This window comes from Rousettus aegyptiacus, unplaced genomic scaffold (genome assembly GCF_014176215.1).
Source record: "Rousettus aegyptiacus isolate mRouAeg1 unplaced genomic scaffold, mRouAeg1.p scaffold_m13_p_3, whole genome shotgun sequence".
NCBI classification, from domain to species: Eukaryota; Metazoa; Chordata; class Mammalia; order Chiroptera; family Pteropodidae; genus Rousettus; species Rousettus aegyptiacus.
In genome coordinates this window covers 125,340,433-125,357,309 of record NW_023416306.1, presented here as the reverse complement: position 1 = coordinate 125,357,309, position 16,877 = coordinate 125,340,433, and the positions used below count along the sequence as shown (strand labels likewise).

Below are 16,877 nucleotides of genomic sequence, written 5' to 3'. Positions count from 1 at the left end.
TTCTCTTTTGGAAAAGATTTTAGAGGAAAAGGAAAAACTACTTATAAATTCTAGTGATTTCTCTATTGATTTTTCATAGAAACCATAGTAGAGGTTTACAGATTTTTGCTCTATACACAAACAGCCTAACTTTTATGCAGTAGACAGTAAAAATAAATCCAAATACTCAAAGAATGGTGATACAATAAAATTGTCTGTAGAAACAGGTGGTTTGTTGTTGTTTGTTTCTTGTACTTTGAAGTTGTATTTTGAAAAGGAATATTTTGAATTTAAATCAGGGGTCATGGTAGCAAGAAGAATGAAAGTCTGATAACTGAGCATGTTGGAGTATGTTAATTCCCTTTTCAGTGATTTAGGAAGGTAAAAGGAATGCTGGTTTTGGTGGAGACCACTCTTGTTCCCTATTATGGTTGTTTCATTAGAGCCTCCACATGCAGCTCAGTGGTCTATTCAGGGATGGAACAAGGCTTTTTAATTCGAACTTAAGGACCTTGTTTGGTAGGTCAGAAATCGTACTATGCAGTCCCTAATTAACGAGCCATTAGCCAGTCTGTTGTGAAATGCCTCTAATCTTGTCTAATTAAAATGCTATCAAGTTAATTCAGAAATGTGGGAAAACTTAATAGTGGAATTTGCCTTCTGTTTTGTTTATAAATCGGGTGTGGAGAGAAGGGGCTCTGTCCTGAGAGAGTTTTGATTAAGTTGCCGTGCATTTACTGTGAATTGTTCACAAAGCACAGTAGCCACCAGTGCTCTTGTTCCACTTTATAGGTTTGCTCTGTAGGAATTAAATCCCACAAGACAAGTCCTCTTCTATACCTTGCCATGCATATTTTAATTAACAGTTGCTGAGAATTTTTTTCCTCTTTGAAAAAAAAAAACCTCACTGTAAAACAAAGCTTTTTGAAGCATATTCTGTGCCTCCCAGTTCTTTTGTTTTCAATATAAATAAAAGAACAACTTGTGTTAGTCAAATTTAATAAAATCTCTAGAGGCAAAATGAGATCTTTGCAGGACAACTTTAGGTTTGTTTTGTTTTTATAAAGAGTAGAGCCATTATATTCCCTGCAGTCTCTCCATTTACGTTTAAAAGAAAAAAGAAGCCATAAGTTTAAGCAAGTAAAATTTACACTGTTAAGAATTACAGTATTCTGCAGCGTTGCGCTCTGTTGTGGGTTTTGACTAGATGTTAAATAAAATTTAGAGAAGATTAATTATTTTCCATTTGATTTTTCAGGAAAAATATGAACAAGTAATTTGTAGTAAGACATACTTACTTTTAGAGAATAAGGACCTTCCTATTCACATTTTTTAAGGGGTCACACAAGAGAGTAGCCTCAAGGACTAATGTTTTATAGTGAGAGAAAATGGTCTTGTTAATTTTATTTTGAATATTCATATTTTTAAACACTGATTCTTTAATGTAGGCTTAAATAATGAAGAGTATCAAGTAGTCATTGGAAATGACACAACTCATTATATTATTGATGACTTAGAACCTGCCAGCAATTATACTTTCTACATTGTGGCATATATGCCAATGGGAGCCAGCCAGATGTCTGACCATGTGACACAGAATACTTTAGAAGATGGTAAGAAAACATGTTCGTTTAAGTATGAACATTAATGTGTGTAGTCCATTTCAATAAATAAATATGTTTTAAATTAGAAAAAATACCTTCTTTTTGGTTTAAAAAGCAGGTATAGTAATCAGCAGGCTAATCTGCCATTTCAGATCTGACTCTTGCTTTTTGACAGTAATAGGATAAGACTAAAGGAAACTTTTATTTATAATTTACAATATAAATTTAAATAATAAACTTCTTGTATTGTCGTTGTATTTCTTCAAGTATCCTAGACTAAATTGTAAAGACATTGCTGTGTGTGTGTGTGTGTATTTTGTTGTTATGGTTGTTTGTTGTTGTTACTGAGTAAATTCTCTAGTCATGAATAAATATAATAGTTACATATGAAGTGTATACAATGACTGGGGGTCAGAGGTATTGGACTTCTGAAAGTCGGTTAAAAATGTTTTATAAAATCATATAGTAGTTAGTTTATTTTAGATATAACAATGCTTTTTCTACTTAAGGAGGAAGATAATACATGTTCAATTTGTCACCCAACCATAGGCTGGAAAATAAGTTGTGGCAGACCTCCATATACTACAGTGGTGGGCCATTCCATTTAAACAGTTCTGGATGGAGAATTGATTCTCCTCCTCTGACTTTCATCTCTTTCTCCCTCCAGGGGCTCTAGAAGGCCTGTGTTTATGTTCTGCGATGTAAAAAGGGAATTATTTAACATGTGCTTAATTATAATATTCTTCCTTTACAAATGTTTTCTCATCCTCAAGAAGTGGTCCACCCTTAGTTTTCAAAAACATTTTTCTATAAATGATTCCCAATTCTTTTTCTTTGTTCATTTGGTCCCATATCTCTTACTTATATCTCTGTAATGCCACTTATTTAGATGTTTATAAATTCAGAGTTTGAGTAAATGAAAGAATCAATGATCTGGATACTGAAGTCCAAATCTCAGTTTTACTCTAAGAGCCTGTCCCATTTTAGAGTGAGCCACCGTACATAGGACCTTCCTGGTTATCTCATTACATTTAATAACCTCTGACGTGGATGCTCAAGGTGAAACACAGGCTGGTGTGTTGCGTTTTGTTTTGTTTTTTGCTTTTTTGCTTTTTAAGCTGTGTGTGTGTGTGTGTGTGTGTGTGTGTGTGTGTGTGTGTGTATGTGTGGTATATTCATACACACACACCCCATATCCTCGAAGAAAGTGGATCTAAGCAATAACAAGCTTTGATTATGATCTGAAAGTTTTCTTCTTTAAGCCTTTCTTTACTCTGCAACATTTTTATTTAATGAATTTCGTTTTCTGGATAACATACAGATCTCTGACACTGCTTTTCAAATTTCTGCATGTGTCTATCCCCATTTCCTAAGCTCATATTTCTCACGGATGTGTGTTTCTCCTAGGTTGCACAGAAGTGAACAGCCAATACAGTGATCACTTATGGAGCATTTTATGCCTGTGCCTATTCTAAAAACCTTTCCTCATTATCTCCCTTAATTCCTACTGTAACCCTACTATGGAAAGACTATTGTTATGTAAGAGCTTGTAAAGTACTGGGGATAATAATGTGGTCTCTGTCTAGTCTGCTTAGATCTTTTTCTTCACTTACAAGTTGTGTGAACTTGGGCAAATGATTTGACCACTTTCTGCCTCAGTTTCCTCAGCTAAAAGGTAGAAATGGTGATAGTATTTCTTTCATTCGGTTTTTGTGAGAATTCATGAGTTCATACACATAAAGGACTCAGGAATGCTTAATAAATTGATTTTCTCTTTTCCACCTATTTCATTCATTCAGCAAATATTTATTGAGTACCTGCTATGTGTTATTCAATATTTAGTAGTGAACAAGAGGCAAAACATTGTCCCTGACCTCATGAAGCTTGCTTTCTACTGGGAGAGGAGGCAGAGGAACAATTAACATGACAAACAGTCATGTTAGATAGTGATAAGTGTTGAGGAGAAGGGAGTATAAAATATTGGGCGGATTTGAGACTTTAGGCAGAGAAGGGGAGTATAAAATATTGGGCGGATTTGAGACTTTAGGCAGAGTCACAAAGAAGGGCTCACTGACATTTGAATGAAGATCTGAAGGAAATGAAAATGAGGGAGCTGGCTTGGCAGGTGACTGGGGAGTACATTATAGGCAGAGGAAGTGGAAATTCTTAAGGACTTGAAGCACAGGTATGGCTGATGGGGAGGGAACAAGTGGAAAACAATAGGAGATGAAGCAGACAATTAATGGGTGCTGACCATATAAATAAATAGGGCTTTTTATGAAGCCACGATGGGAATTTTGGCTTTTGCTTTGAGTGAAATGGGTGCTATTTTGAGCAGAAGAGTGGCATTATCTAGCTTGCATTTTAAAGCTCATGTGTTCAGAATTGATGGAAGGGACACGGACCGAAGCAGGGAAATCTCCTAGGAGGCTGTTACAGTAACAGTGGTGGTGACAGGACCAAAGGGTGGCAGTAGAAATCTCAGAGAGACACAGAATTAAATATGGAGTGTGTTCGGAGGAGTCAAAGATGACATCAGGGTGTTTGGCTTCAGCAGTTGGGCAAATAATTGCCATTAACCAAGATAGGAAAGACTGTAGAAGGAGCTTTTGTTTTAATCCCCGTTTTATATAGGAAGAAACACAGAGAAGTTGATATGGCCAAGATCACACAGAATAGTAAGTGGTAGAACAAGGATTCAAACACACAGAGGCTAACTCCAGAACCTATCTTAACTCAGTCTAGACTGCCTCCTACAATACTTGACTCATTTTCCTGGAGTGCCAGTTTTATTTAAATTATTTAGAGGAAAAACATTGTTTTCATGTTAAGTGCCATATATTATAATTGGGAATTCACACTAATTTTTAAGATATCACTCTTACATTTTAAAGTATGTTCTCCAAGTTATAACCCCAGTGTCCCAAGCGTCCCTGCTCCTCTTGTATAATTCTCTCTTTCCTTTTTCCAAGGTATTTTGGTGGGAGTGTTTGAGACATATTCTCATATTTTATATGAGTATTAAGTAATCTCATATTCATCCCAAACAACTACAGTGATAACAACAGCACTGCTTTCTTTGGCTCTCTATCTATGCTTGGTGCTCCCTCATTATTTTTTTCTTCTTTTTTCGGCTTTGTACTTTGACTGAAAACCTCTGCTTGGGCTGAAAGTGTCTCTACCTACATCATGTGTTGCTATTAAGACAATTCAGTAAATACTGGTGTGCTGATTGACAGTTTAATTCTAAATATTTACCAGCAACCTGTTTTCATTTATGATTAGTTCCCCTGAGACCTCCTGAAATTAGTTTGACAAGTCGAAGTCCCACCGATATTCTCATCTCCTGGCTGCCAATCCCAGCCAAATACCGGAGGGGCCAAGTGGTGCTCTATCGTCTGTCCTTCCGCCTAAGCACCGAGAATTCCATCCAAGTTCTGGAGCTCCCCGGGACCATGCATGAGTACCTTCTGAAGGGCCTGAAACCTGATAGCGTCTACCTGGTGCGGATTACTGCTGCCACCAGAGTGGGGCTGGGAGAATCATCAGTATGGACTTCACATAGGACACCCAAAGCTACAAGCGTGCAAGGTAAATTTCTAAAGATGATCAAGAAAGAATAATACTGTATTTATACTGTTGAATCAGTTTTTCCTTAAGTTATGTTTATATTTTTAAATTTTGTTTTATGAATAAAAGTATTTCATAGGTCATGGACTTAATTGAAAGAAAAGATTTAAGTTTTTCTTGAGTAGTCCCTTTTTGCAATAGAACTCATTAGTGTGTAGAACTTTTGGTTACACTACTAGTTTGCTTAGCAAATCCTTCATGGTTAGATCAGTCCAAATCAAAGTGAATTATCGAAAGACATGTATACACACACACATACATGTTAATAGAGACTTAATTAATATTGTTGCTATTTGTTTTTTAAAACATCAGTTTAATTGAAGACCATAAGACTAGGATGTTCTAAACCTCCCTCTTTTACTAATGTAACGTGACTGGTTTTGTTGTTGTTATTGTTAATTGATTAATAATGATGCCTGTTCTGTCTATCACAGAGGAATATTGGATGGTTAAAATTAGAAAGTACTGCCTTTTGAGAAAAATGTAGATTTTTTTTTTGTTCTTGCTTATATGCCTTAGTCTTTTTTAGGTAGTCATTCCTATATTTAATTCTGTCTCGAATTTTAATATCATTGTGAAATTTTAAAGTTTAGGTTGCAGTATAATTGTTGGAATTGAACTTTTTTGCAACCGTTGGCTTAAGACTGAGAGATGTATACTCTCCTGTAAATTCATGTGGATTATAAATTTTTTTATACATATATTTCTGGTGAATTTTTCTAGCCCCTAAATCTCCAGAGTTACATTTGGAGCCTCTGAACTGTACCACCATTTCTGTGAAGTGGCAGCAGGATGCCGAGGACACGGCAACCATTCAGGGCTACAAGCTGTACTACAAAGAAGAAGGGCAGCAGGAGAACGGACCCATTTTCTTAGATACCAGTGACCTTCTCTATACTCTCAGTGGTTTAGGTGAGTGAGCCTGTACTGCACTTTTTTTTTTTTCTCCCTTCCTCTCTAACCAATTGAGAGAAGAGTTATTGGATGTAGGCCAGTAGCAGTGACTTAATAGTAAAAAGGAAGGAGTTGACTTTATTACTGTGTGTGTCCTACTGCTTAAGTCAATGACTGGTCTTTGACTCACCGTTATGAGTGAACTGGCAAAATGTCAGATAACCGTGGTATCTTTCTGTTTCCTACCTCAGGACATCTGTCTACCTTTCTTTCTAAAGTTCACTTCTGGTAGAGTGAGATCCTGATCAATTATTGTAGGGGTGTGGTGGATGTAGAATAGGAATGTAAAATGAGAATACATAATAATTAAGTTTAATTAGAAATTGCTTGAGAGTTCTATGAGGTTTATTTTTTAACATGTGTAATATATATCTAAATTATGTACAAAATAATGCTCTTACATATGTCTCACGTAACTATAAATGTTTACTTTATGTAGCTCTAACCAGAAACACTAGAAAAACAGGACTCTGTGTTTGTGTTCATCAGAGTTCTGAAAGACACTGTTATATTTTCTGTTCACTTTATCTTTGCTGAGTGAATTTCATAGTGTATATCATGTTTAACGGAAAGTAAAGAAATTTATATCTACAATAAATATATGAGTATAGAAGATACATAATCAAGGTATAAGAAGTAAACTTAGCTATTTGTTGCTCATGAGTAGATTTTCACCCTCAAGTATGAAGCAGCAACTTTAATTGTGGTTACCAAACAAATTCCTGCTTGTTACAGCACCTTCTGCACATACTGGATTTCAGAAAGCACTCTGGTTTCCCCGTCACAGACTACCCTTTGGAGTGCTGTAGAGGAGGAAGTACAGTGGTCCAACCATGAGCTGCTCCATTTCCTTCCCTAGTCTTAGCACAAGCTATGAGAACAGCATTAGACGTGAGTTCCTGTGCAGTAAGAAGCAGTGATGGGAATCTGTTTTCACATGCAGGGACATAGAACCCCATCTTTGTCATAGTTTTCCAGATGGCATTTTGCTTTTAATCTTATTGTGTCAGATTTTAATTTAATTGCATCTGGTTAAATAAGTTTTATCATTGATCTTTGTCACAGCTTTATAAACGACAAGTTACATATGTTCCAGGGTCACCTTGCTTAAACCATTGATACTAAAATGATGTTGCTCAGCCTACTGTCACCATTGTAAGCAACATTCATTTCTGGCCATGGCTTCTCAGTGTGCTCTACCTTTCCATATGCATATCATTTATTCAAGAGAATTGTATTCAGTATCAAGCAAGAAACAGAATTTGCGACAATTGTTGATGAAAAATTAGACTAAACAGTGTATCAGACTCCCTGTTTAGGAAATATAAATATGTTGAACATACAAAAAAAAAGCTTCACTCTTCTTAAACATACAGGTAGCTTATTCTAAAAGATGAATAATTTATTAGAAGAAAAAATAATGCTCCACTTGTCGAAAGATTAAAGAAGCAATTTAAACTGGCAATGAAAAACAATTCTTTAAAATTTGAAAATTTTCTACAGATGGAAAATTTTCTATATAAGGAAGAAGACACACTTCCTTATATGATCTTTGTTGAAATATTTTATGATCTCTAAATAATAGCTTTTAATACTATAGACCTTTATTTCTTCCTGTGTTTGAAAAATAAATTACATGTATACTGTCTGTGTTGTAATATCCTTTGTGTTGTAAAATCCTTTGTGTATGCTATTTGGGATAGTTTAGCTTAAAATCACTTTATAATGCATAAACTGGGAAATGGTTTTGTTGTAGTCAGTATCCCCTGTCTATTAAAATAGCTCAATATTTCTTTACTAGGGAATTAGACTGACCGGTAAGACTAATTGCAGTGCAGGGTAACAGAGGACTCTGTCCCAACTATAGGACTTTCTTGTTGGGCAGTAGTTTCCTCACCCCAGGAATTGCCAAGTCTCAGCTTGAACCAGGGATGCAGTTGTGTGGATTCTAGCATTGAATGGCGGTTGACTGGATCACCTTTAAGATGCCTTTTAATCTTGAGAGCCTTAGGGCCTAGTCTTGCTTTTCTAGAAAGTTACCGTTGAGGCTTAGCCAAGCAAGCTTATAGCAAACGAGCAGGTTTAACCGTGAGGCAAGTGTTAACAGCTCTCACTCCTTTCCTTCTTACTTTTGGCTATTGGGAAGAAAGTATGTTCTTTTAACTGGACAACTGACCATCTGTGACCATTTTTAGCAAGAGCATCTGGCGGTAGCTGCCTGTTTAACAGAGAGTGATGTGTCTAGAGGGCAGTAGGTTAAGGGAACCCTATCTGTGTCTTTCATGGTGAATACTTGCTTTCACTGAGCTTTTGCTCATTAAAGATACTCTAACTGTAACTAGATTTACTAAGTGAGCTTGGAAATGAAATTTAAATGCTTCTGTTTGCTGATTCAGTGTAAATTTGAGTAGCGAACTGATGTCTCAAAATTTTATTTTCATGCTAATCTCCTTTCTGATGCCCTAATATACATTCTTTTGTTTCTACTTCTGGTAATTAAGTTTTCAGTTTAAAAAAAAAAAAGTATGTTATTGGGACACAATTTCCTTTGTTCTTTGTTTCTGAAAAAGGCGAATGTATTTTATATATTTCGATTCATTTAACATGCATTTTTTTCTGAGTAAGGCATTGTAGTACTAGATAAAAAGAAATAACAGATATGACCTCTACTTAAAAGAAGAAAGATTATACCAAAAGACATTAAGTTGACTGACTTGTTCACATTTCTCCTAAATTCCAGATTAACAAACTTTAATTGCACTTAATAATGAAAGTTATTTTAGAATATTTTACTCTAAACTCTCAAAGCTTTGTTTCCTGAGATGTAGAATGTTTTTTTTAAAGTAGCTAAAATTATTCTCATGTTTTTATTAGTATCTTATAAATATTGGCAGAGAAATGGAAGTATTTTGATGTCGCTAGTTTGTTCTGGTTTACTGATTTAAAAAGATACGATTTAATTTTAATTAAAAGTGGTTTACTTTTTTTAGGAGAGAAATATTGGGCTTGTGATTAAGTAGTTATGTGATCTGTTTTAAATTGTGGCTTGAGGTTTTCCTCAAGATTTTACATCTTTGTAGTGATAATTTTCACTTACTTTTTTTTTCTTGCCACATTCAGTGTTTAGCCCAGAGTAGAATTTTAAAATGTCTGCTATATTTATCACACACTAAACCGAAAGCAAAAATTAATAACACACTTGTGTCCCCTGATAATAGACTGATTGAAATAATTCATTCCTCTTTTTTTATCTGTTTATTTCAGAAATTGACTTCAGATTCTGAAGTTAACGTTTTTAATTGCAAAGGGACTATTTTCAGATGCTGACTCCGAAACTGTTCTTAATTGTTCAGTCTTTATATAATAAGAGTAAAAAGAGGGAGATTATTTAGATGGTAGTATTGTTAATTTAGTATTTAGAACATTGATATTAGATAATCTTTAGCTTCTTTTTTTGCATAAGAACTTGCACTATTAAATTTCACAAGTACGGTTAGTGAACTGAGGTTTAGCATCAATTATAAAAATCCAAAATATTTAAAATCATTAATAATGCTTGTAGCCCCCTTGCATACCTTTAAAACTCACAGATCTTTGAGATTCAAAATTGAATCTCCCGGTTACTGTTGGGAGCAGGAGTCAAAAAAGTAGTCCCTGGTTAATAATATAATTTTAGAGCCCGTTAGCCAATTTGTATGGAAGCATGGTAAAATTAAATTAGATATCTGAGTGTTATCTTTTACCATAATATAATAGGATTTGTTTGTGTGGTTACATATCTCAAGAAAGAAAATCAAGAACTGCCACTGGTAAATCAAATTGATATAGCTGGACAGAGTTGTACTTTTTCCTTTAGTCAAGACAGGATAAGATTTTGTGGTGTGAAAGAGACTACTTTTATTGGAGAGGGTTCATTGTGAACATTACTATAATAGTGATTTTGTTTTGAAGAGAATTAGAATCATTGAATATATGAAATATGGAAGTCACGTTTTAAGACAAGCCAAAGTCTTTTCAGAGAGTGTGTTCCCTCATCTCTGTCACACAAGGAAGCCTTAGATAACACTCAGAAGATCTTCAGAAACATCCTACAGGTGAAAATTCTGATATTATGGTGGTTTTGCAACTTCGTGACTGTACCTCTTAAGACAGAGTCAAAAAACCACTATTTTTTTTATAATCTTCCTAATCTTGAATAATTTCAAGTGTATCTTTCTATGCTGACTTGTAATCTATAACTTCATTTCAGATAATCTGGTGCCTTCATATCAACTACCAATTCAAATATCGTTATAGATACAGGATAATAGATAAGAATTCTACTTTATTCTGTCCCAAAGTAACATATAATTAACACCATAAACATCACTAAGCTTTCTGTCCAGATTAGCTTTGACTTTGTAAAGCAGTATTGGTTCCTGTGAGAGATAATTTTGCATTTTTTGTTAACAGATCATTTTTAGGGTTGGTGCAAAAATTCCATTAACATTATTTATGTTACCTGCTGTCATTTACTGCAGGTAAAATCTTTAGGGACATATCTCACATTTTTGCCTATCTTCAATTCTTCCTGTGCTTTACCAGTTAATTTTCACTTTTAGTAGATACAGTTCCTCTGAGCAGTGTCTGATTATAGTCTTATTTTTTCCTTTCGGAGAATTACGGAATAAATTTATTTAACTGAAGTTGGTATACTTCTTAAATATATTCTCATGTTTTGATTTTGGAAACAACTTACTATGTAGGCCATAAAACGACTGACAAAGTGTTAGTACAAATTATAACAGTATAAAGGGGTCATTTTTTAAAAATATTTTACCTCACTACAAAATATCTTTTGTTACCTTTTTTATGTATGTTTAATCTATTAGTAAGCAAAAACATGTTGAAATTTCAACACATTCTTAGGGAACACTCAACTATTTTTCTTACTTTTTCAAGAGGGCAAAAATTTTTTGAATATTTTATTCTCTACAGTCTGAAAATGCCAAATATGATTAATATTCAACTTGAATTTTAGAACCTCATCACTTGAAAAATTGAAAAACCAATACCTCTCAAGAAATGGAGCATCCACATCTAAAAAATTCTGTTACTTAAAAAATAGTTACATTAAGACAATAAAAAGAAAAGATTTCATTGGCTAATTTGCAACTACCTCTACTTAAAAACAAAATGTTTGTAGATTGATGAAACTGTAAAAAGTACATGAAAGTCACAGTGCATCATCTGGTTAGCTTTCCTTACATTCTTTTTCTTGAATGAAACATTATCTGCTATTCTAAAATATTTTCAGTATTCTCTGAATAAACTTAGAGATATAGTTAGTGCCTCTTTCCATTTGCAGCTTATAAATCTCAACTGTTCTGGGAATCCTCTTTTGACCCCAAATGGTGTCAGTTATTCCCATGGTACATTACTTATAATGTTCTAATATAGGAGGCATGTGGCACTGACAGTAAAAAAATATATATGTATATCACTTAAATAAGTTTTATGTCTGCTGCCTGTGTTTGACTTTAAATTCCACAGCTTATTGACAAATTAGATCCTGGTTGTTTGTGTAATCTTTTAGATAGGGATGATGATGATGATGATGATGATGATGATGATGATGATGATGATGATGGTGGTGGTGGTGATGATGCTATCTCCTATAGAATGCTAGGAAGATTAAACGAAATTAGGAACATAAAGGCCACCACAGTGCCTGGCAAAATGTACTGTAAGTCCTCAACAAAGGTTAGCTGTTATAAAAATTGTTCTCTTCCCAGGTAAAGCCTGGAAATCTGTATTTAAACTTTTTTTTTTTCCATGTTATTTACCATGATCACTAGATTTGGAAACCAATGCTTCTTCAGCTTTAATATGTATGAGTTACTAAGAGATCTTTTTAAAATTCAGATTTTAATTCAGTAGGCCAGAATGGGGTCTGAAATGTTTGCATTTCTGCCCACATTGAGAAATAAGGGTCTGGAGCAAGGGTAGGCTTTGTGGGTCTTATGAATTGAATGTTTAAATTCATATGTTGAAGCCCTAACCCCTAATCTGACTTACATGGGTATAGAGCCTTTGAGGAAGGGATAAATGTTAAATGTTAAATGAAGTTTAAGGGTGGGGCCCTAATTCCATTGGGCTGGTGCCCTTATGAGAAAAGGAAGAGAACTCTCTTCACCATTGAGGACACAGTGAGAAGGTGACTGTCTGCATGCCAGAAAGAGAGCTCTCACCAGAAACTGAACCCTATTGGACCTTGATCTTGGACTTCCCAGACTCCAAAACTGTGAGGAATTAATTTCTGTTTTTTAAGCTACCTAGTCTGGTATTTTGTTATGATAGCTCAAGCTGACTAATTCAGTGGCCATATGGTCTCTGCCACAGGTATTCACCTCTGTCACTATGGCACAGAAGCAGCCATACAAAATATATAAATGCATGGGTATTGGTTAAGTTCCAATAAAACTTTACTTATGGACACTGAAGTTTGAGTTTCATATAATTTTGATGTGTCACAAAATGTTATTATTTAAAAAATTTTTCCTTACCATTGAAAAATATTAAGACCATCAGTTTGATCTCTGTTTCTGTAAGTCTGTTTTGTTTTTTGTTTTGTTTTGTTTTTTTAGATTCCACATATAAGTAAAACTATATGGTATTTGTCTTTTTCTTATTTCGCTTAGCATAATACCCTTTAGGTCCATCCAGGTCATCACAAATGGAAAGATTTCATTATTTTTATTTCTGAGTAATGTTCCATTGTGTACATATACCACAAAAACAGACTCATAGAAACAGATCAAACTGATGGTTGCCAGAGGGATCGAGGGGAGAGGGAAATGGGTAAAAAGATGAAGAGGAATATAGTCAATAATCCCGTGATAAGTTTGCATGGTGACAGATGATTGCTACTAGACTTAGTGCGGTGATCACATGTTAAGGTATATAGATGTCAAATCACTATATTTTACACCTGAAACATATAATATTGTATACCAACTATACTTAAAATATATACACATATCATCTTTAGCTGGCCAACTGTCCCAAAGGCAGTGGGCTGTATTACTTTAGTTTGCCAATTCCAGGTGTAGACTCTTTAGTTCATGTTCTTCAAAGTGAAGTCCCAGGATCAGCAGCATAATCTGGAAGCTTATTGAAATACTGAATTTCAAACTTACCCCAACTCCTCCCCAGAACTATTGAATCAGAATCTTCATTTTACCAGGATTTCTAGGTAGTTAATATGCACATTAAAGTTTTGAAACACTGGTCTAGATGACCTAGTAATATTTTTCCTAAATAGCCAGTGTTAACTCTTTACGAGTTAATATCTTTTAGCTTTAGTTTTTTATTCATGTTGGAAATCTTCAGAAATTTGCTTTTGGTGCCTCTAGGATCCTGTATTGCTGACTTTCTTATCGGGCCAATCGTAGTTTTGAATTATTGTTACCACTAAGCCTCTGTTTAATCTACTTTTATTGTACATTTTATTGCTCATCTTGTTTCTAGTCATATTTCCCCATACTTCTCAGCTTTCACATGGGGGAAAAATGGCCTCTCCTGGGTATCATCATTCAATCAGAGCATTTCTTCCCCAGATATTCGGGAGGTAGATGAATCGCAGGCTCTCAGGTATAGTCTTCCAGTTTGGCCCCGTTGTCTCTGTATTTTGTTTGCCACTGAGTGCTGATTCTAAAATTCATTTTTTTTTTCATGCTCAGATATTTACCAAGCTTACTATGTTGTAGTTTTGATGATAGGACACAGCCACATTCAATGTAGACATGGTCATAGCATTTGGGAAACTTAAGAGTCTAGCAGGAAGACCAGTAATTAAATAAGGAATCAAAATAAGATGTGATGACTCCTTGATAGTGGACATCAGGTGGCTGTCCCAGCACTTCACAGGAGCTCCTGAGGGCTAGAATGGCGATGGCTTCCAGGAAGAGGTAGCATGTGCATAAAGACATAAAAGAAGAGTAGGATTAGCCAGACAAAGTGGCAGGGGCAGATACTAGTTATATGGGGTCCGATCAAATAAAATAATATATAGTAAAATAAATAAAATAATAAAATACAAAATATAAAAATTCACTGTAGGTATAAGGCCTTGAATAGACACCATGCAAGTAAAGGGCTCTGAAACTTAAGCTTCATTGCTTTAGAGTAAATCTACTTCTACAAAGCGGGAATGGTGGAACCCAGGAAATACTCAGGAAGTTGTAAAATTTATGTGGGATGGCCAGGAGGTGAGGGGGACCATGATCTGGAGGAACTGAAGGGTTTCTGTGACCTGAGAAAAGCCAGAGAGTCCCATAAGAGGCTAGGTCATAAGCACCTGGTAAGCCACATCAGGGAATTTGGGCCTCAACTTAAGAGCAGTGTGAAGTCGTTAAATGATTTGACGTATGCAAGTGACCTGATTAGATTTATGTTTAGGAATATCTTTTTGTTTCAGTGTATAGAATGTAATGTGGAGAAGTAATATGTGAAGCAGCTCCAAACTACTGCATCTCTGAAAGAGACAGTTCTGTGAACTTTCTTTTCACTAAATCTCCAGTTCAGAAATGTTATAAAGTCTGTACTCCAAGTTGGCTGCAGTCCTACCGTACATGGCAGTTTTCATGTACACAAATAATAAAGATTCCTTCATTAAACAGCTTTTTCTGTTGCTTTAAATCAGTTTATACTCAGGTTTTTTGGACTTTATTTGTTGTATAAAATAATATCCACCAAATCAGCGAATTTGAAAATTTCATTCTTCAAAGATAATTTACAAAGGGTTAGGTAATATTGATCCTGTGTATGAAAAAAAACAAAAACAAAAACAAAACCCTACTATTTATAAGGGAAGGTATTTGGAACTTTGATTCATGGCCGTCTTTAAGTCAGTTCTGTAACTATGTTAATTAAAAGTATTTTAATTTATTCTTCCCCTTGCTTGAGTTAGCTCTCAGGAGTCATCTAGTCACAAATCTAATAATACATTCTGTCCCCTGAGAAAGCCTAATTACTCTTGATTTGGTACATCTCACTTTAGGAAACTGTGATACTGCCAAATTAATTAAATTTTGTGTTTTTAAATGAACAAGGAAATAAAGGAAACAAAGCCATAGATTCCGTAAACCCATAACATAAACTGTTCTTTGAATCCACAGTGTGAAGCCAGGAGCATTTAGCAGTCACTCGAAAGGAAAATATTTTTGAGCCCACTCAGCTGCTATCATTGAGCTTTGCGATAGGCTCTTAGAGCTACAATACTATTTACAAAACCCTCTGTAGCACTGTGTGAATATAGTGAGTACAGTGTTTTATGGAACTCAATAGGTCTCAGATAAAGAGGCTTCTGTGCTTTCTTGGTTGTTCTCTTGGGCCTCTACTAGAAAGCTTATGACAGAAACTCTTTGGCTTTGCAAATCAGAAGATGAACTCCATTTAGAAATTACTGATAGTGGGCTGCAGTTACCATTAAATTAATGTAAATTAATTACCAGTAAATTAATCACAGAATTGAAACCATCTCCACAATATGCAGTATTGACTTCAATGATTTCTTCTAACTCCTCATGAAGACATTGCCTAGAAGACAGTGCCAATTAGAAGCAAAATTTCTAACTTTAGGATTGTAACAATATATATTTTTCTTTATATGCATAAATATAAAGCTACTTGGTTTAACATAAGACTGCTATCTATACCAATTTAATTGTCATATCTTGTTTCATAAAATTTTTGTATTAAAGTTTACCTGACCCTAATTATGAATTTTAACCTGTTTATTTCTCATTCTTAAAAATTTTTAATTACTGTATGTTGATTAAATGTTTATAATCTGTAGCAGGCCATGTATGTGGCACAAAGAATATGAACATAACATGGCATGCCTACCTCCAAAATATTAAAGCTCAGTATGAGGGACCTGTAGCATGCATTGGAAAATGTGCTAGTAGACAATATTGAGGAATAATATAGAGTATTTTGGAAGTGGAGAGGACAAGCGACTAATTTTACTGCATGATGAAGAATACTTTGCTTGTTAGAAAATGAAGGAAATCATTCCAATCACAGCTTAATGTGTACAAAAGCAGAAAGGTTAAAGAGGTAGTCTCATTAGTTTGCTATGGCTAAAATGTGGGTTGCATGGATAGAGTTGTAGAGACTAAAACCATAGAGTTAAATAGGGCTCATGTGTTAAAGGGTTCTTTGTACTCTAATTCATGATTTAATCTTCGTCCAATAATATAAGCAATGCAGAGCCATCAAAAGTTTTCAAGTGAGAAAGTGACATGGCTAATTTTAGAAAGAGAACTTACTAATATAGAGGATAGGTTTAGAGGATGCAGTGAGTATGGGCCAGACAGGGGGCTACTAAAGATAGGAAATCAATAGGATGGTTGTTAAAATAATCTAAGATGATCCGAGTATAAGCTAAGACAGTAGTTCATTGGAAAAGACAGATATGAACTTGTTTTAGGCTTAGAATAAGTAAGACTTGACCGATTACATATGGGCCTGATAGGAAACCTTCAGATACAGGGATTACACACCCAAGGGGATCTTTGAAAAGATGCTCAATATCTTTAGCCATTAGGAAAATGCAAATTTAAAAACTTAAACTGCAGTAAAATGCCACTACATACCTATTAGAATGACTAAAAATATTTAAATCCCCAAAACACCAATAACAGGTGCAGACATGGATGCAGAATG

At 34.8% G+C, this 16,877-nt stretch overlaps 1 protein-coding gene across 2 annotated transcripts in view; it reads left to right on the top strand.

Annotated features, from left to right (window-relative positions):
* Positions 1–16,877, top strand: part of PRTG (protogenin) — a 112,551-nt gene that overhangs the window by 53,933 nt on the left and 41,741 nt on the right. For both annotated transcript variants that reach the window (XM_016158354.2, XM_036239109.1), the window contains exons 9-11: positions 1,428–1,592; positions 4,869–5,174; positions 5,937–6,125. In XM_016158354.2, the coding sequence (XP_016013840.2) occupies positions 1,428–1,592; positions 4,869–5,174; positions 5,937–6,125 (660 nt within the window). The remainder of the gene's footprint in view (positions 1–1,427; positions 1,593–4,868; positions 5,175–5,936; positions 6,126–16,877) is intronic.